Here is a 22,274-nt window from a genome sequence, read left to right as displayed (position 1 = left end):
TAAGATGAGACTTTCAGGGAATACTGAAAGGTATGTTTCATTGACCGAAAGACAATAAATGCATGCTAGTATTGCTACTGATACTACTACTATTACCACTACTATAAACATTACTACAAAGGCTAAGCATATTAAAATAAAAATTTCAGGGAATGTTCAGGGGGAAGTTGAACTAGATCAAAATACTAATGTGCATACAGTTTCTCGAAAGGGTGAACCAGCAGTATCTTAGAAGCGACTTAGGTCATTGAGTTGAAGCTTTCAATTCATTTTGGGGGGAATTTGAACTATATTAAAACACACTATATGCATGCGGGTCGTAAAAAAGATCTCGCCAGTATCCCAGCAATTCATTAAGGAATCAATGTAAAGCCTTCAGGTATGCTAATGTTACTACCCTTTTTTCTACTATTTCTAGGTGTTTTAAGTCGAAACTTTTCGGGAATGCTGAGGAGGGCCTTGAGTTAAATCGAAAACTATTTGGTTTATTTTCATTAGCTATTTCCACACATCTTAATTATTATCTTGAGTTTATTTTATCTTTTAACTTTGGTTGATGTTTTGAAGGTTTAACCACACAGTTCAAACTAATTTAGTTAAACGTAAATTATATACGAGCCTTTAGAGGTTTGGGAGGGGGGGTAGATTAGGGTAACAACCATATTTTACTAATTTTTGTTGGTTTTAAGTGCGACTTGATTATACATTTCGGTTTCCGCTCGTTTGAAGATATATTTATAGCTGTATCGCATATCTCTATGTTTAATATGATTTTTATTTTAATTTCTGTTCGTTATTAAATAGAAAAAAACAAGTTTTTTAACTGAAAGTAAGGAGCGACATTAAAACTTAAAACGAACCAGAAATTACTTCGTAAATGAAAGGGGCTGTTCCCTCCTTAACTCCCTGCCCTTTACGGTAAAGTTTGACTCTTTCGCTTAACTCTACAATTTAAAACAGTAAAAAAACTTTAGTGCTTAGAGCCGGGTGTTGAGGAGGGAACAGCTTGTAACTTTTGATGGGTAAGACTAAACTTACTGAAACTTATATTTAAAATCAGCATTAAAATGCGATTCTTTTGATTTAACTATTGATATCAAAATTCCATTTTTTAGAGTTAGTTAATATTGAGCCGGGTCGCTCCTTACTACAGTTTGTTATCACGAACTGTTTAATTGGTTACTTTTATTAGTTAATAGAAATCTCTGAATGTTTAAAGTTTGAATTATTACAGGGCTTTATATCTGCTTGGCTTAGGTTTTAATTCTTTGTTTTCCTTTGAAAAACTCCCCTCTCAAATTTTTTTTAGTGAATCTTTTTTAGTTTGGTTTTTGAATTTTGGGTTTAAGAATAAAACCAAAAAACTTGGATAGTGTGAAAATAGCAACGACAAGCGAAAGATAATAATGCATTTTACACAGTTGGTATGAGATGGCTTTTACTTGTTACTTGCTTGTCACTAGAGTTATCACTAGTCTTTACCCGTTAAACAAATTTCCCCTTTATGGGAAGTGTTCCGTTTTGATTGATCTATGCATTTTATTGAAATTTAAACCTATTAGCAGGGACGGGTACCGAATTGATGTTTGGGATGAGGTAGCGACACAAATTTGGATATTCTTTGTGCCTCCACCCCTATAATTAGTGCATTTCGATCTTTTGGTTGGAGAACGTGTTCCAAAGTCCCTCGCTCCTAATTCATCCCTACCCATTAGTGATTACCAAAAATTATGAAGATAAAAAATATAGCTAAACGGGTATGAAATGAGATTAAAATGCTTATATGTTATTAAAAATTAGAGAAAAGGAGTCTCCAAGCTATTTAGGTAATAACTGTTCAAATTTTATGTTTTTCAGTTTTGTGTCGTATTTTCATGTTGGTTTGGAGTTTATGATGCTAGTTTAACTTAATGATCCCATTTCCAAATTTTACATTAAGTGATCCAAATTCTAAATTATAAATATCGCTAACTTACATTTTCAGAAGGTGTGTTTTTAAGATAGAAATGCCCTTGATCTCCAAGCTCCTGGAACTAAATATTTAGTTCTTTATTTTGAGTTTTAGGTTAATTCTGCCTGGAAGAAACCAGGTTGTAATTCGACTCATTAGTCCATTTTTATTATCTTTGAAAAGAAATTATTTCAGTTAAACTTGGCTGCTAATGCATCACTTTGACTGACGCTTCAATTTGACCTGACCGACCATTTCTGCAAGCTAAAATAGCAATTGCTAATAATAATTGGAATGGCGGAAATAGATCTATGGGCAAAGGATATTCAAAAATAATCTGGCAACCATCACTTCAATTTATCGATAAACTGATTCCAGGAGCCAGGAGTATCTGTACAACTTAAACCAAAGTCAGTTTGAACTGCATTGGATTAAAGTGAGATCACTTTTTTTTTTAGATATTCTTTTATGGACTATGCCAACTATAATAGCAAAAAAAAGAGCTGTATCATTAAATTCTCCATTAGTCTAATCATTGTTTGGTACATTTGGAGACTGAGCTACAAGATAGCTGAGCACAGAAAAGATTAAATTAATAAAGCATTTTGCTATTTTTGATTTTCTTTGTTTACTGTTTAAATAGTTAATATTAAGGTATTTAAGATATTTTTCCTTCTTTTCCCCCTGTGACTGGTTTTGTGGATTTTCTTTCTATTGATTTTTCTGTAGTGCTTGGAAAGGCATTCATCATGCCTGACCCCCATGATTCAGGGGGATCTGGTGTTCTCACGGGTGAGGACAGTATCATTAGAGTATTGTTGACTAAAACAGGGCAGCTTGTTCTCCATAATCCACCACTGGGTATAATCATGAAAGGAATTATGCTGTTGAGAAACCAATTTAATGAATGCCAAAAAGATACAATTTCGGTAGAATCCTCAAATGGTTCTAACTGCCTTAAGATCAGAAATCAAGCAGTACTGAACAAGATACTAGAGATAGGGAAGCTAGTTTCAGATAATAACCAATCATTAACATTTTCCTGTGAGAAGTATTTCTCAGTTCAAGGCTCTCAGGGATTGCACTTAAACTCCCTCAAGGGCTTCATGCCTGAGGGGCTGGTATTCTTTGACAAGGGTAATTTTACAAGTGAAACCTTATTAGATGAACTGATGGATCAAGATTTCACAAGAGTATGTCCACTATTTGGTCAACAGACATCTGACAAGATGAATGTTGATGGGTTTATCCTTACTCCTTCACTTGACCTTCCTGAATTTATTTCTATTCTGGGTATGGAAAAAAAAGTCAAGACATATATTCCCCATGTCATGATCTGCAATCACTGCCAAAGGCATGGCCACATGCCAAAGTATGTTGCAGTAAACCTAGATGTTCAAGATGTGCCAACAACCATCTAACATCTTCTTGTACTATTAAGAGAGATAATATTACACTATTCAAGTGCCCCAATTGTCTTGGCAACCATCATGCTAAAGACAAAGCATGTCCTGTAACAAGTGAAAAAATCACTATTGGTGCTGCTAAAAAAAAGTATGGAGATATCCTTAAATCCAACATGCAACTGAATGACACAACTCCAGCTCTTTCTAATGAAGAATTCCCTCCCATTCCATCCCCTGAAAACCCCACTCTAAGCCCATTCATGTCAACTCAACAAAGAGTCTTAGAACCCCTAATTAAGAAAATAATTGATGACATCTTAACAGTTAGAATTCCTGAAATGATCAGCTCATTCCTATCCTCAAAATTTAAACAAATTGAAGATTCTATCTCAGGCCGTTTGGAAAAAATGTTTCAAGATTTTAGTTTCTCACATGCACCATCTGATAGAACATTTACAGATCTCACCTCAAATCATTCTATTTCTGAAGATGATTTGTAATCTCTTGACTCTGTCCCAATCTCTATTTCACCTGTAAACCAACATCAGAAATCTCAAAAAAACCTCCAACAAAAAATCAATTCCTTAAAAGAAATGCAAGTGCTCTCTCACTTATCTCAAAACAGAAAGCAACTAAAAACAAACGGAAATAATCCTTAATATCAAAGACAGCTAACAGTTTAGAATGAAAATAGTTCAATTTAACACTACAGGTCTACCCATTGATTGTTTGGTTGAGTTAAAGAGGTTTTTGGACATTGAATCCCCAGAAATTGTTTGCATCCAAGAATCCCATTTGTCCCCTGGAAGAAATTTTAGTGTTAAAAATTATACATCACATAGAAAAGATAGGGTCCTAAATTCATCTTCTCAAAAAAATGGAGGCCTATTGACTCTTGTGAGAAAGGATTTGATTAGCTCTGTTGTCAATATTGATGCCCAGTCATCAATGGAAATACTAGTTACAAAGGTTGATATGGATGACCTTCCCCCCCTTGTCAGTAGTTAATATTTATATAAATAAACCCTCTTTTTTCAATAACCCAACTTTCAAGAAATTATTAGATCTTCCCCAAACCAACTAATGCTTGGAGATTTTAATCTTCACCATCCCCTCTGGGACTCAACCCACCCTAGAGACCCTCAATCATTGTTGCTCTTGGATTCAATCTCTATCAGTCAGATTTCCCACACACTAATCACACCTAAGAATTTAGGAACTTATGTGCACTCCTCCAATGGTAAATCTTCAACCATTGATCTTTGTTTTGTTGGTAGCAGACTGTCTGCTTATAGTAAGGCGTCCAGGTTCCATGACAACCTTGGCAGCCAGCATTACCCACTTATTACAGAACTGTCAAAAAGACCAGTTCTCTCTAAATTTAACATTGCTCCTAGGTGGATTTTCAATGAAGATAATTGGAAACCATGGGCATTTAAATTGGAGAGTATGGTACCAGATCTAATTAATGATATTGATGATTTAAATGAAAATATCACTAAAAGCATCATTGATGCTTCAAATATATTTTTTAAACTCCAAACACAAGTAGTAAAAAATAGAAAAAAAAATGTACACTTTTGGAATAATAATTTAGAATCCCTAAAACAAAATAAGTGTAACACTAGAAAAATCTGGCTTTCAGATAAAAGCAACCTTTACAAAAATTGAAATGGGAAAGGCTGAAGTTACTTTTAAGAAACGTGTCCTAGCTGAAAGAAAAGCAGCTTGGGAAGATATTTATGAAAATCAGTTTAATCAGTCAACTCCTTCTAAAACACTTTGGAAAAATTTCAGAAAATTTGCAGGTTATCAGCATAGTGAACAGTCTATTCAAGAGATTAAGTCCAATGATGGTTCAATTATGTACAAGCCATATGAAGTGGCAGAGTCTTTGAATAGTTATTTCACAGGTCAATCTTCAAATAGTAGTACATATAATAACTCTCTGTTTATGGAAGCTCAGTTTCCCCCAGGGTCTGTCACAAATCTTGACAAAGATTTTGATATGGATGTGCTAACTTCTACAATACAGTCTCTAAATGACTCAGCAATGGGTGAAGATTTGGTCCACAATAAGATGCTTAGAGCTCTTCCACCAACTTTCTTGGTCCCTCTTCTTTACTTGTTTAACAGATGTTGGGAAAGTGGCACTGTCCCATCTGCTTGGAAGTCTTCAATTCTAGTCCCAGTATATAAAGGTAAAGGGGATCGTTCTGACCCAGCCTCATACCCCCCAATTGCCTTAACCTCATGCATTGCTAAACTCTATGAGAAAATGATTAAGCTGAGATTTGAACCCCTTCTTGATAATTCTCTTATTGCTGAACAAGCAGGTTTTCGGAAAGGTAGATCAACCCTTGATAACCTAATTCAACTTGATCATGACATTAAGAAAGCTTTTACAAGAAAGAGAGTTGTTTCTGCAGTCTTCTTTGATATTAAGAAAGCTTATGATACATTGGACCCCTTTGCAATCCTTAGACAGGCTCATAAATTTAATGTTGGAAATAATTTCTGGAAGTGGTGCAGGGCAGTGATTTTTAATAGGACTATTAAAACCAGAGTTGGATCCATATGCTCCTCTGCTAGTACAGTCTCATTAGGTGTTCCTCAAGGAGGAGTTTTGAGTCCTCTTCTTTTCAACATACTGATTAATGATATTATTTTGGCTGATATGCCCTCAATAAAGTTTGCCTTATATGCAGATGACTTAGCCCTTTGGACTGAAGGTTCCTCTCCTGAAGTTTGTCAACCCAAGCTCCAGGGAGCAATTGATAAACTGTCAATATGGCTTAATACAAAAAATCTGTTTTTTTCTATCCCAAAGACCACTGGCATGGTTTTTTCTAGGAAAATTGACCCTAGGCAAAATTAAACTGACTCTCTATATAAACAACAAATTCATTTTGCCAGGAATGTGAATTTTCTTGGTATGTGGCTGGATAGTAAGTTAAATTGGAATGATCATATTTCTTATCTTTGTGATGCACTTGAAAAACGACTGAATTTTATGCATGCTGTTGCTGGGCAAAAGTGGGGTGCTAGCCAAGATGGTCTTTGAAAACTATTCACGTCCATAATATATGGAAAGATTGAATATTGTCTCCCTGTCTATTACTCAGCTTCAAAAAAAATAATTTCTAAAATTGAATCAATAGTTCACCATGGCCTGAGATTAATCACAGGTGCACTAAAAAGTACTCCTATTGCAGCTCTGTTCAATGAGGTTAATATACCTTCTTTAGAAGAAAGATTCTTGAAACTTTCTTCTAGTTACTTTATGAAAGTAAATACTAACCAAAACCTCCATGATCTCAAGGAGTGTCTCATAAATCACACATTTTTCTATGAAAATCGGAAGACATATAGTAATTCCAGCCATTATCAAGTTGGTCTCCTTGCTGAATGGTATAGGTGTTCCTGAAAACCTAATCTTTTCTTGTCAGACCCAGATATCTCCCAACCCTCCTAAAAGCATTGATAATGTTATAGATATAAATATCCCTGGCATGGATTGTCCTAAGAATAAAATGAATAGTCTAATCCTTCATCAACTTACATTAGCTAAAATGGTTGAATTTTATAATTGGAAAAAGATATTTACTGATGGATCAGTCTCAAATGATGGGAAGGCATCCATAGGCATTTTTTCTGAGTGGAATGGTTCATCAGTTGGGATTAGAGTTTCAGATGGAATTTCCATTTTCCATGCAGAATGTCTTGCTCTCCAAAAAGCTCTGGATACAGTGTTGGAAGTAGGATCAGGCGCATTTGTTATCTTTTCTGACTCTAAAAGCGTTCTTTCTGATCTAAAAAAGAGGCAAGGAAAAGTTATTCCAATTATTGTTCATCTACAGGAAAAGATTCAGAAATAATGTCTTCTGATGCTCTTCAACTGAAAATGGTCTGGATTCCTTCTCACATAAGGATTAAGGGAAATGAAATTGCTGACAGTATTGCAAAACAGGCTATCTACCACCCAATTACTTGGAAGGTTGCTCTCACTGTAAATGAATCTTCAAAGTTAATAACCTCTGCTGCAAGTTCTCTTAGAATTAATAATACATGTATTGCAACAATAAATATTTATGTTTTGTCTTTTGAGGGGCATTGTATCCCACATCACCTTATCCACCCAAATAGGAAAATTGTAAACTCTATTTTCCGTCTGAGAACTGGTCATGCAATGACGAGATCTCGTCAACACTATATCGTCTTACAGATAGCAAGTCATGCCCTTTTTATAGGTGTGTAAATATTGATGAAACGATAGATCACATTCTCTCAGAATGCCCTTGTTTCACAACCAAGAGAAATATTCTAATCAGAAAAATCGAATCACTGGGCCTGAAGACGTCCACTCCTCTCGTTTTAGGTTTCACTCGTGTTAGTAAAGACAATGAGATGAAAAAATTAGAGGCATTGGGAGTTTTTGTGTTTTCAACAAAGATTTTCAACTGGTTGTAATTTCATTAGATTTTATTGGGTTTGTTTTTTTTTTGTTTTTTTCCTCCCATTCACAAGAGTGTGGTGAGAAGAGAAGATGATTTGATTTATTTGATTTGTATGTTCTTTTCGTTTCTATGATTTTAGTTTAATTATTGTTTGGTGACACAGAGGGCGAAAGCCGAGCGTATTTTCTCTACAACAACAGATAGCTGAGCATACCGTTTGATTCCTTTTTTATGCTCTTACTGAATATAATAATAGCTTTACTCGAAATTCAATTTTAAGCCCCATAGGGACCCTTAAAGATGATACATTTTTCTCTGATTTTTGGCTAGGCCTGTATAAAAGGGTTAAAATGACAATTCATTAGGCACACATGCTTAATAATTGTAATGAATAAGTTTTGACTGCAGCTCCATTGTACTTTACCCCCTGTACTGTACTAATATATAGGCTAGCCCAGATTATATGTTTCCTATGTTTTCATTAAACTTACAGGTAGGCCTATACCAGTTTAATCAAGAGGTAAAATTCTAGTTGATTGACTTTTGGCTATCTCAGAAAGGGGTTAGGTTAGGAAAATGAAACTTTCAGGGCTGAGTCTAAAGGCTAAAGTGTGTCCTGGGAAGGTATTTTGAAGTACCCACCTCCACTCCTTCTTGCTCTAGAGGGCCCTGACCTTTGATGACCTTTAAAAATATGCATGTTATAAAAGCGAAACCTTGCAAAATAGATCTTCTGCTTGAATGAAGTACAATAAAATTGTTTTCAGCTTCACAACTTTGCTCAATCCCAATTTATAAGGTTTTAAAGATATGCAAATACATTTCCTAAATTTTGAAAAAAACATTAATATGGCTCAGAATTATACTCAAATAGCAGGAATTGCATTTTCAGAACTAAAGGCAGAGAAAAGGCAACTGGTAACTGAAAATTAAGGTAGAATGTTGTTTTGTCAAAATTTCAATAGGTATAGACCTGTCATGTAGGCAAATTTCAGGGCCCTTTTTTTTTGTATTTGTTCTGTTGTATCCATTGTGGTTTGGGTCCATTGTGTTGTGTATCCGTTTTTTTGGTCTGCTTTAATAGTTGGCGGGCAACCCTCATATCACCCCTCCCATGCCCACCATTTCTCCAGAAACATTCAATGAAAATTTTGAGATAGCCATTTTGTTCAACATATTTGAAAGATCTGGAAATTATGTCTTTGAGGATGACACTCTCCATAAGCCTTAGGGCAAGGGTTGTAAGTTATACCCTGGGGGCGTTTAAGTTTTATATAGAAAGGATGATTGTATAAAACTCGGAGAGGGCTCGTTGGATTGGTAATCAAAAGTTCTAATGCCTTCTTTAAGATTCAGAATGATCATAGGGTGGATAACCCCCAAACACCTTGTATTTTCCCAAAAGGCATTTGATAGAAATTTTAAGATGGCTATTTGTTGTCATAGAACTTAAAAAAAGGTTCATTCATTTGGAAATTTAAAGGGTCTTTTTTAATAGTCAAAAGTGATTGGAGGGCAACGAGCCCCCCCCCTCCCCATGCTCATCAATTACATTACACATCTAATCAAAATTTTGAGAGAGCCATTTTGTTCAGCGTAGTTGAAAGGTCTGGAAATTGTGTCTTTGAGGATGACACCCACCACCAGAGCCCTCAGCACAAGGGTTATAAGTTACACCCTGAGGGCACATAAGGTTTTTATGGATAGCGTGGTATTATAAACTCCAGAGGAGGCTCATTTGATTGGAATTCAGATGCTCTAGTTCTCTTTTTAAGAGTCAAAGTGATTGGGGGCAGCCCCCTACTTTTGATTTTCCAGAAATCTATATATATATAATATATATATATATATATATATATATATATATATATATATATATATATATATATATATATATATATATATATATATATATATATATATATATATATATATTATTCATCAATTGTGCTTTATATCTTAATTAAATAAAAAAAACGAGTTTTTTTAACTGAAAGTAAGGAGCGACATTAAAACTTAAAACGCACAGAAATTACTTCGTATATGAAAGAGGCTGCTTCCTCATCAACGCCCCGCTCTTTACGCTAAAGTTTGACTCTTTCTCTCAATTCTTCTTTTTAAAACAGTAAAAAACTTTAGCGTAAAGAGCGGGGCGTTGATGAGGAAGCAGCCTCTTTCATATACGAAGTAATTTCTGTGCGTTTTAAGTTTTAATGTCGCTCCTTACTTTCAGTTAAAAAAACTCGTTTTTTTATTTAATTTCTGAACGTTTTTGAATCAATGCATGTTTTGATTTTGGCTCTCCGCAGAGGAACAATCAAAACGAAATTTTGCATATTTTTTTTTTGGGGGGGGGGCTAAATGGCTTTCTCATAATTTTGATCGAATGATTTTGAGAAAAAAAGAGCGAGGGCGAAGCCTAGTTGCCCTCCGATTTTTTGGTTAATTAAAAAGGCAACTAGAACTTTTAATTTTTTACGAATCTTTTTATTGGTAAAAGATTTACGTAACTTATAAATTAGCTTACGTCAAGAACTTTTGTATTCTCATGTTTTTATTACATATATGAGGGGATTCGCCCCATCGTCAGTACCTCGCTCTTTACACTAAAGCTTAAATTTTATCCCAATTCATTAAGAATGACCCCTGAATCACAAAAGCCGTAGAATAAATAGTTGAAATTACTAAAAATACTTTAGCGTAAAGAGCTAGGTATCATAAGGAGGTGAGCCCCTTATTTGGGTAATAATTTCTGTTTGTTTTAAGTTTTATTGCTGTTCCTTACTTCCAGGTGAAAAAGCTTTTTCACATTTATTTTTTAATTTTTTTTTTAAATAATGCTAGTAAATCCTGCTCTCCCTTCATGGAAGTTTTCTTTTCCCATGACAAATTCTCGATGGAAAGTTCCCCCAGCATATCCCCCTCTTCTCAACCCCTCCCCCCAACCAAAAAAATCCTCCTGAAAACGCCTGTATACTTCCCAATAACCATTACTATATGTAAGCACAGGTCAAAGTTTGTAACTTGTTGCCCCTCCCACGGGGACCGTGGGGGAGTAAGTCGTCCCCAAAGACATAGTTATAAGGTTTTTCGACTACGCTGAATAAAATGGCTATCTCAGAATTTTGATCTGTTGACTTTGGGAAAATAATTAGCGTGGGAGGGGGCCTAGGTGCCCTCCAATTTTTTTGGTCACTTAAAAAGGGCACTAGAACTTTTCATTTCCGTTAGAATGAGCTCTCTTGCAACATTCTAGGACAACTGGGTCGATACGATCACCCCTGGGAAAAAGAAAAAAAAAAACAAAACAAAAAAACAAAAAAACACGCATCCGTGATCTGCCTTCTGGCAAAAAATGCAAAATTCCACATTTTGTAGATAGGAGCTCGAAACTTCTACAATAGGGTTCTCTGATACGCTGAATCTGATGGTGTGATTTTCGTTAAGATTCTATGACTTTTAGGGGGTGTTTCCCCCTATTTTCTAAAATAACGCAAATTTTCTCAGGCTCGTAACTTTTGATGGGTAAGACTAAACTTGATGAAACTTATATATTTAAAACCAGCATTAAAATGCAATTCTTTTGATATAGCTATTGGTATCAAAATTCCATTTTTTAGAGTTTTGGTTACTATTGAGCCGGGTCGCTCCTTACTACAGTTCGTTACCACGAACTGTTTGATAGTTATCAACTATATATAGATGCCAAGCTAAAAGTCTTAGTAAAAAAACAACTTATTTGTAGTTTTATTTTCAGGATGATTGAGTATAAAATCAGAGATGCTAAGAAAGAAGACTGTGCAGTTATTAGAGAGCTAATTCAGGTTTGTCATTCATTGTGTACTGTACTGTGTTTGTTCTGGGTTCTTAATGAACCATTAGTAACCTTACATATTTTGATTAGGTGCTTTTATATTCCTTCAGCTGTAGCCTAGGCTACACTCCAAATCTTTGTGATGGATCTGATAATTGTTTCACTGGTTTTCTGGCAACTTCTAGTGTTATCAATCACCAAAATACTTTAGCATGCTGGGATTACCATAAATTTTGTTTTGCAATCAACTACTCATTGGGGAATTGGGAAATCAGCATAGTCTTGTGCAGCTAAGGGTGTGCACAGGATTTTCGCTTTTTTTTCTTATTTCTTTGGGGATGAGAATTATATCTAGAACCTCAACACCACCCATGGTATCACCTACTCCATAGCTATTCATTTTTTATTGCATTTAGCTCATCGGTCCTCAAAAACATTTTAAACATTACAGAGTAATATTAATGCATACACTAAACATAAACATTTATATTAAGCATTTCTAGTCTTTTGCTTTCTTCCAATTACCTGTTTCTCTTAATTTTTTCTTTTTAAATTAGCATTTAGAATTAGATTGTGTCACTATAGATATAATCTCTTTATTTTAGAACAAGGATATAATATCCCTGTCTCTTCAGTCTCTTTCTGAAATTTGACCTGTAAACATCTATGGTGGGTAAATTAAGAAACCCGTTTTGGAAGTTATTATAATCCCAAATTCAGTCATGTACCAGTTCCAAGCTTTATAATCTAGATTATTTGTTTCACTGTTATGTCAAGGCCCATGACACACATGCCCAGAGTGCAGACTTTGTACCACTAGTGGAACTTTGCAGTATAGTTGGTGTCAACAGTGGTTTCATCTGAAGTCCCCCCCTTGTGTTGACTTTGTTAAATATATAAAACAGCTTACTGATCTCTGAGTTAATTTACAGTTAGAGAAGAATTTAAACCATAGAAGATTTGGAAAAAAAACATGATGATGTATTTCTTAATAACCAAAAAGAGGGTAACGATATGCTTCACAAACGTCATATAGAAACTAAAAAAACTAAGTGAAGGTATCTGCTCCCATGATTCCCATCGTCTTCTTCTGGAAGATGAACTTTTAACTCTACAAAACAATCAAGTGAGCCTGGCCAAATTACAAGAGGACTTTATAAACCACAAAGCAATTATTACTACATTAGGGGATCAACTATCAAAGTTCAGTAACTCCAACATTAACTGCAAAATATCCCAAGAGAGCATACAAATACCTACTTGTAATAAGGCTGCGATGAAGCTCTTGAGTCCGAGAATAGCTCAGTGAATTCCGGTTTGTTGGATAAACTATCAGGTGGTAATGAATCAAACAGTTCATGAAAACGAACTGTAGTAAGGAGCGACCCGGCTCAATAGTAACCAAAACTCTAAAAAATGGAATTTTGATACCAATAGCTGCATCAAAGAATCGTATTTTAATGCTGATTTTAAATATATAAGTTTCATCAAGTTTAGTCTTACCCAGCCTAAGTTACGAGCCAGAGAAAATTTGCTTTATTTTAGAAAATAGGGGGAAACAACCCCTAAAAGTCATAGAATCTTAACCAAAATCGTACCATCAGATTCAGCGTATCAGAGAACCCTATTGTAGAAGTTTCAAGCTCTTATCTACAAAAATTGAGAAGAGGGGAAATGCTGGGGGAACTTTCCTTGGAGGAATTTACCATGGGGGAAGAAAATTTCTATGAAGGGGGCCCAGGATTCTCTAGCATAATTAAAAAAAAACAATGAAAAATAAATATGCAAAAGTTTTTTCAACTGAAAGTAAGGAGCAGAATTAAAACTTAAAACGAACTGAAATTATTACGCATATGATGGGCTCACCTCCTCCTAATACCTCGCTCTTTACGCTAAAGTATTTTTAGTAATTTCAACTATTTATTTTACGGCTTTTGTGATTCAGGGGTCATTCTTAAGAAATTGGGACAAAATTTAAGCTTTAGTGTAAAGAGCGAGGTACTGAGGAGGGGGTGAATTCCCTCATATGCGTAATAAAAAAATGAGAATACAGAATTTCGTTGCGTAAGCTAATTTATAAGTTATGTATATCTCTTACTAAAAATAAATTGTAAAAAATTAAAAGATCTTGTTGCCTTTCTAAGTAACCAAAAAATCGGAGGGCAGCTAGGGCTCCTCCCCTGCTCCTTTTTTTCTCAAAATCATTTGATCAAAACTATGAGAAAGCCATTTAGCCAAAACAAATAAATATGCAAATTTTGTTTTAATTATTCATCTGCGGAGAACCAAAATCAAACATGCATTGATTCAAAAACGTTCAGAAATTAAATAAAAAAGCAAGTTTTTTTTTAACGGAAAGTAAGGAGCGACATTACAACTTAAAACGAACAGAAATTACTTCGTATGTGAAAGGGACTGCTTCCTCATCTACGCCTCGCTCTTTACGCTAAAGTTTTTTACTGTTTTAAAAAGTAGAGTTAAGAGAAAGAGTCAAACTTTAGCGAAAAGAGCGGTGTCAAACTTTAGCGAAAAGAGCGGTGCGACTACTGCTATTTTGACCTAAAATTCAAATCCGGCAACCATGTTGAGATGGAAATTTTTAAAATAAAATTCTATTCTGTAACTTAATAATTATAGATTTAATATGATTTTGCCACAAATTAAAGAAATTGTACAAGAATAGGCTAAATAAGAAATTGTTGATTGCTATAAAAATATTTTGTAATTCTCAGTTTAATTTTAAGTCAAATTAATCGGTTAAACATATACCGGCTGGGATTCTACCAAGCATAATTGATAAAGGTGCTTAGATAAAGGTGACTTGATAGCAACTTTTTATTAATATAAGAAGAACTTTCGAGACTTTTTATCATGGGATCCTCTTTAGTAAATTTGAAAACACAGGTATTGGAGTCACTAAACGAAAAAAACAATAAAGAAGAGAAAACAAAGATAATTCCAGCCAGTGAAAAAAGGAAAGATAAGTATGCATGTATTTGTCCAAGACCTCTGCTCAATTGTCCTCAGTGCACAAAAGTAAATAAAAAGTAAAAAAAAAATCCTAAATATCTGAATATTTATCCTTTAGTTTTTAACTGGGAACTTCCTGGAAGGGTGTAAAGAGGGAGGCTTTCAATAGATTGGGACGGAGGAGGAATGTGCGTTGCTGTGTTGGCCTCAGGTGGTTTGGTGCTGTGGTTAGTTGCTAGTAGTAGTAAGCAGTAGTTTTTTAACTGGCTGGAATTATCTTCGTTTTTCTAGTTCACATTTTTTTTTTTCGTCATGCACAGCCAGTGTGGTGTTAGAAATTATTTATTGGAGTAACTGGCTTAAACAAACTTAAAATAAATTTTTCAAAGTGTGCTAGTATAATCTGAAATACTGGGAAATATGTCTTCCCCAATAATGATATATGTATCGGCATTCCTCAGGACTCTCTTTATTACCCCCCCCCCAATTTTCCTAATATTTATACTTTGTTTACCAGTAGATTTGGATCGAAAAAATTTGCCAATTTTACTTGTTAACTGTATTGCTGTAATGGCTTTAGCTAGTAATTATGTTTTGCTTTGAAATTTATGCATTTCAAAAGTTCACAAGGTATAAGCAGAAGAGTGGCAATGACATTGCAACTTCTTTTTCCTTTTATAATAGTATTATATTAAATTTATAAAAACCAGTATTTTTTATAAAAAAGTAAAGTAAAGTAAAAAGTAAATTTATAAAAAAGTAAAGTGTCACGTTAAAACCTTATGCAAACAGTAATAACCATAAGTATGATAGGAAGCCATCTCCCTCTATCTCTCTCTCTTTGGCTCTTCTCATTATTTTCTCTTCTCTATTTCTCTTTATTCGTTAACGATCTGAATGAAATCGTTTAATTCTCATTTTTATGGAATGAATTGTAGAAAAAAAGTGTTTTTCTTACTGCTTTTTCTATGGGCTTGCGTATTATAAGAAGATATTTGGCTGGATTTCTTTTTCTTGTGTGCTCTGTAATATCTATTCGTATTGTTTCTTCAGGTTCAGCCTGAAGAACCACCTTCTGGAAGAGATTAAGTAAATAATTTAAATGGGATGGCTTATTAATTTGTTTTTTCAGTAGGATTTTTTCTCTCTCTTCTCCTTCTTTATTTTCCTTTTGTTTTCTTTTTCCCACTTTTTTGTCTCATTTTGTTTAATTTTTTTTGTTTTGTTAATGTTGTCGGTATTGTTTCTCATTGAATGTTCATCAGCCATTACTAACAAGTGTTTGACTTTATAAAGTGATTGATGTGGTTCTTTTGTATATTGATTATTAAAAAAAACAACTTTGCATTACTACTCTTTTAATATTTTTTTTTTCAGGAGTTAGCAGATTATGAGAAAATGCCAGATGGTCCTAAAGTATCAGTTGAAGGTGAGATTTTAGCTTTCGTAGGATTTTTAGGGATAGTTGTTATATTCTTGACAGTTGGTTGAAAATACCACATTTTCTTTGTTTATTCTTAAATGAACTCACTATTGATGCAAGATGATACCATGAAAATTATTTCGTAAAGAAAAGGATTGGTTGTAGATTTCAAAAAAGCACCCTAAACGGCTGTTTCACTCTGCTCCATCCTTAGCTAGAAGGTATGGCACTCTTGCCGGGACACTTGCTAAAAGATTAAATAATTTTTTGAGGCACAACGCCTTCCCTCCACACAATAAAAGAAATAAATTTGTAGAAACTAAGTTAGTTTCTTCATCTTGTTCTTTCATAAACATTGAGTCCAATTTGAAAACGTTGAATCCAGTGGATAAATTTCTCTGTGCTTAACAATTGTGGATTCTTTTTAATGGCCCCTAATTACACATACTATATTATAAATTCCGCGTAATTGTGGAGGTTTTTTGCTTTTCAGAAAAACTTAAGGCTTTTTTTCTTAAGAGATGTTTTTTTTAATCAGCTTGAAATTTGAATCCCACTCAATGTTTATCGTAAAATTACCTTAAAGGCAAAAAATACTCAATTTTTTGGGAGATCTAGGCCAAAAATAGAGACTTAACAACTGTGGATTCTTTTTAATGGCCCCTAATTACACGTACTATATTATAAATTCCGCGTAATTGGGGAGGTTTTTTGCTTTTCAGAAAACCTTAGGCCTTATTTCTTAACAGATGTTTTATTTTTAATCAGCATGAAATTTGAATCCCACTCAATGTTTATCTTAAAATTACCTTAAAGGCAGAAAATACTAAATTTTTTGAGAAATCTAACCCAAAAATAGAGATTTTAGTTATTCGGAACACTTTTAGGTTGCTAAAAAAAGTTTCTAAAAAGACTTTGTAACAGGAGCAATTATGATATTTGGAAAGAATTTCGAATCGTGGATCAAACTGGCTTATTTGTCTTACAGAAAAAGAAATCATTATGAAAAATACATGATATGCAAAATAAAAACATATTGCTCAAGCGTAAAGCATAAATGACATTTTAGCATTGGGGGGTTTTAAGGGGGGGGGGGTGATAACTCCCCTCTAATTTTGATAATGTCTATTCAATCCAACTTCCAGAGATCTTCAAGTATTGATATTAGAGCTAATTTCAAAAAAAAATTGTTTACCTGGCTTTATTACTGTCTTTAAAATATTGAAGACAAGTATATCTGATAAGCCATTGTTTCAGTAAGGAACGCATACCATTACGTAAGGAATGATTTTTTTTTTAACGGTTTTGTAGACTGCTAGCTTTTGCTATTAGTTATGCTTCTTGTGCAACTTTTTCTGGTGCTATATGCACTACCTGAATGAACGTTAAGCTGAATAAACCGTTCAACATAATTAAAGTAGGATATGTTATAAATAAGTGAATTTTCTCACCGTGCCTTTTTCAAAGTTAATGGAAATAAATATGATAATATGCCTTCCAGAACTCTTATGTATGACAAAATGCTAATATTTCGTGTGAAAGTTTCACAGATAATGCATAAAACTTATGTATAATGTTCTATTCTACCTAACACTTACATTGGCCTTTTTTTATCATCATCTTAGTGTAACAAAGATCTTTTTATCACTTATGTTTTGTATGTAAAAAAAAAAACCAAAAACGAGGCAAAATTGATTTTAAAAACTAAGTTTCTCTGATGAAACTGAAACTTAAAAAGAAAAAAATTTATTAGGTCATAGTATATGAGGCATTATTCAAAACACTACATTCGAAAAAAAAAACAGGACGTTTTTTAGGGGCTGAAAAGACCTACGTACCCTGCAGAAAATGAAAGATTAATTTCTAAGGCTCTCAATATTTTTTAAACAGCCATGATATCCATTAATATCTAGTACAAAATCGGAATTCTCTGAGGTATTCCTGCAAAAAACAAAACAAAAAAAAAAAAACAAAAAAAACTAGACCACAAATAAATGACAGACGGATATATGGGGCAAATAATTGGTATCGCTAGTTGTGTTTTCAGTAGCTATTAACATGAATTTTTAACATCGGAAATTACCGTATAGGCTACTACAGAAATACTGTTATTTCTGCACATAGTAGAAAGAATATCAAGCTATGACGCAAATTTTTAAAGTTAGTCTGGAGTTTTAACATTACCCAAACACCTTTATTTCCGGTTTGTTTGCAAAATGACAATCTACTAGCTATACCAAATTAAACGATATCATATCATAACAAAGCGATTTATTTTTTTTACTCCACAAAAACTATTCATTATTCTGCGTTTTCAGTAAAGCGCTAGTTTTTCAAAATCCTACAAATATTGAAACAACTCCTGAGTCAATGTATCTGAGCTAATTTTATAGATGTATGTTAGATATTCTACGAAGCATTAACTTTCGTTCGTTTTAAGTTTCAACTTTGCTCTTCGCTTTCATCATCAAAAATATATATATATTTTTTTTTTAATTGATTCAAGTTTGAAATTATTCAAGCTTACTTTCTTTCTGTGGTGTGTTTTCCCAGTTCTTGAACATTAGGCTATTTACGCAGGTTCGTAAATTGTAGTCGCTTACTGTAAACTTAATGAATTATGTTTATTTATGATTACCGTAAATGCTTGTTCTTTTTGTATATCTATATAATCTTGTCAAAAAAAAATTCTTAAGAGCTTCGGTGACTATTAACACGAGACATTCCTTATTTACAGTTTGTTACCACCAACTATTTGGTTATAAATTTACATGGATCAAATGTGGTATAATATCAGAGTGCGTGTGAAGCTCACATTTTTGTAACCTTGCACGAAAGACAAAATATGGTTTACAAGCTATGCTAAAAAAGTGTTTTCCTTTTTTTCAGACTTGTATACGAAAAAAATCGGTAAAATAAAAGATCCTAATCAAAACCTATCCTATCTCATACCTTCTAAGAACTAAATCAATAATTGCAATGGCTTTGCATCCAGTGGGTAAAGATGTTCTAGAGTAAGTGCATACTTCGGTTTTCGAGAGGACTGAACTATCAAGTGAAGTATACTTCAAAATGTAAGCTTTTAATCATATTCTCTAATAACGCAAAAAAATAATGTAGGGTCAATATGAATGGTGTCTATTAATATTAAACAATTTAATAAATATGTGTCTCAATGCATTTAGATACATATGTAGTCCGTTACAGATAATGCTTTGTGAATGTGATCCCCTAAATAACTATTACATTGTCTAACGATTATGGGTCGTTTTGTATATTGTCCAGGTACTATATATAAATCGTCGCTTGTTCGGAAACAAATATGTGTATTTTCAGTTCGGGGTAGCTCTGTTTTAAGCGTTTCAATTTTATTTTGTCTTATAGAACTTGTAAATGATGGTTTTGGACCAAACCCTTACTTTTATGCACTTGTTTGCCAAGTGAATACCAAGATTATTGGATATTCAATCTATTTCTATACTTATTCTACCTGGGAGGGAAGAGTTGTTTACATAGAAGATATCTATGTTCAAGAATCCTATAGAGGAAAAGGCATTGGTACAGCATTTATAAAACATGTTGCTAAGGTGAGAAACCATGCTTTATAGGGTGTGTGTGTCATGTGAAATAATAAATGAGAACGTTCCTTTGTTATAAAATGTAGGCTCTTCATTATTTTCTTGTTCTTGAAATTTTTCAGTTTTGTAGATTCTTTCATTTCAAGAGGCATTCAGCATTTTACCTGTTATTCATTAGTTCATGCATGTGGTTTCCTAAGTCAAGAGCCGCTCGCTACATAAGACACTCGGCTTAAAAACCAAACTCCTTTATCATATTAGTTGCAAAATGGCCTTTCTCGATTTGTACATCATAATTAACTTGTCGTTACTGAACCCGTTGCAGCTTCAAAACTGCTTCATAAACCATACAAAAATATCTCATGTCATTTAAGTTTTCTATGCGATGTGTGTTTGACTTTGATTCAACTGAAATCTATTAAATGAATCATTGTTTTGATTGACATCATTCACCCTGTCAGCAGCATTTTCGAAGGCGGATCATTTTTAGACAGCCGACTAGGGTTAAACAGCCTTCGAAAGTTTCGAGGACTATGATTGGCTGTCCAATCATAACAGGCCCTGCTGGTGGCATGGCATGGTGAATGATGTTAATCAAGACGAGGCTAAACCAATTAGTTTTGATGAATTGCAAGTAAAAAAAATCGTCGCTATGGCGCCTAATTCCCTTATCTGACCTTTTCAGGCTTCTGAAATAATTGCTAAAAACCTTTTGCTATTTTTTTCTCGAAGGGTGGGATCAGTAGGGCAATATCTCTTCAATCACACTTGGATCTTCTTGACTGACATCGCCATACTGGTCTTCTCTTTGAGGACGGCTTGGCAGTTATCTCCGAAGCGGGAGAATTTCAGACTCAACGTTTCGGGTGACAATGAAAGTGTATTATCACATACTTTCGTTAATAAGAGGATAATAATATCCTCTATAATAATATCGTTAATAAGAGGATAATAATAAGAGGCTTTGTCTTATTTCTTAATGGGAGTATTTGTGCAAAATGTATTCATCTCAAGGAATCGAAAAAATTATGGTGAAAAACTGCTTCTATAGTTAGCAAGGAGACTTTGTTCCTTGTCTAGCATGAATATATTAAAGTGTGTTTTAGAAGAGAATATAGAAAAATTTAGTCACTCTGAAATTGAGTTGAGAATTTTTTTCTACATGTTGTTTGTGGAATTTCATGCAAAAAACAAAAAAAACAAAAAAAAACAAGGCTTCTTTACCATTAGAAGGAGTGATTCTAACTGTCATTTATAGACTTCATTCAGGCAAATAGCATTACAAAATTATTTAAAATCATTCTAATAAAGAGCAAAGCTAAAACACGGGGTACATTTAAAGTTATCAAATCAAACAGAAAGACGAGTTTACAAAAAAAGTATGAAGAGAAGTGTGAATAAAAAAAGGGAAACAAAAAAGATGGCGAATATTCTGGATGCATAAGAATATGTTAAGAGATTTATAAATCTGTTTCATGGACGTTTTTTACTTTTTTTTTGTCTCTACTATTTTTCTTAGCTATGTTTGTCATCTTGTTGTAGAGCTTTATATTGCTGCTACTATTTATGCCATTGTGTCTTTTTCCTTTACCTGTCATTATTGTAGATTTGGAAAAAGATGGCTTTGGAGAATTTCCTTTGTTCCATGCAATAGTTTGTGAAGTCAATGATGCTATCGTAGGATATTCCATGTATTTCTTCATTTATTCTTGGGCTGGTAAAGCTATATACATAGAAGACATTATCGTCCGTGAACTATATAGAGGGAAAGGTTTAGGAACAGCCTTGTTTCAAAAAGTAGCTAAGGTACTCGTTTGCACGTATTGATGTTGTATGGGGCTTAGTTTTCAAAAAAAAATTAATTCCAATAATCATCAGAATGGAAAGTATTCCGGAATGTCTGTACAGAAATTGCCTAATTTTAGTTTGCTCCTTATATCATAAGAATAACTCTTTCCATCTTATTGGTTTCTGGGGGGCTTGAAAGCTTTCCAGGAAGTGCGGCCGGATGAGGTGAGCCTTGAATTGATGTCCATGCTTACCTGACATTACACCATGGACTTGTTTCTGGGTTACATGATTTAAAAGGACTATACCACCACAGTATCCTCAAGATCCTTGTACCTGGGTTGGAAAAACCTCCTATAGCTGCCCCTCTTGACGTACTCGAGTGAACCGAATGGAAATAGAATAAAGACTATATGTCCTATGGTCATCAAAGGAAGTCACATCAAAGTTCATTGTTCTTGTTGAATAATGCATGCTTGTAAGTTGGGAAAATTGTCTCGCATTTGTCTTCACTGCCTTGTTTTGTCTGTGAGCTTGCAATTGAAAATTAAATTTAAATGATGCCTTTGACATAGATAGCACACTAGAATTAGGGTACCTTTAAAAATTTACGTCTTTAGCTGCTGCAAGATTTTATATGCGTATTTTTTAATTTTGGGCATTAAATTTTATTACGTCTTTGTAAAAAAAAATAATTATAAATATCATACAATGTATTTTGTTATGCAAGAGAAAGGTGGCTTAGTGGTATTTCACTTGACCCCCCCCCCTAAAATTTAGTAGATAAATTCGTATTGTAAATACAGAGGATTTGTTATGTTATCCTCAGCTTTTTTTTACTTTAAATTGTATATAAGTTGTTTGTGCAACATGTAGTATTGCAGCAA

General features: G+C 33.8%; 1 protein-coding gene across 4 annotated transcripts in view; it reads left to right on the top strand.

Annotated features, from left to right (window-relative positions):
• The first annotated feature begins 2,187 nt into the window (after positions 1–2,187).
• LOC136037207 (thialysine N-epsilon-acetyltransferase-like) overlaps positions 2,188–22,274 on the top strand; it is a 33,638-nt gene continuing 13,551 nt past the window's right edge. The window contains exons 1-4 of one of the 4 annotated variants that reach the window (XM_065719793.1): positions 2,188–2,387; positions 11,572–11,638; positions 15,976–16,027; positions 21,206–21,405. In XM_065719793.1, the coding sequence (XP_065575865.1) occupies positions 11,573–11,638; positions 15,976–16,027; positions 21,206–21,405 (318 nt within the window). In that variant the 5' untranslated portion in view covers positions 2,188–2,387; position 11,572. Of the gene's footprint in view, positions 2,388–11,571; positions 11,639–15,975; positions 16,028–19,405; positions 19,609–21,205; positions 21,406–22,274 lie in introns of all 4 variants that reach the window. The other 3 variants (XM_065719792.1, XM_065719795.1, XM_065719794.1) reach the window with 3 other exon arrangements.

This window comes from Artemia franciscana, chromosome 16 (genome assembly GCF_032884065.1).
Source record: "Artemia franciscana chromosome 16, ASM3288406v1, whole genome shotgun sequence".
In the NCBI taxonomy this organism is placed as follows: domain Eukaryota; kingdom Metazoa; phylum Arthropoda; class Branchiopoda; order Anostraca; family Artemiidae; genus Artemia; species Artemia franciscana.
Note: the sequence above shows the minus strand (reverse complement) of the source record. Positions and strands in the feature narration are given on the sequence as shown.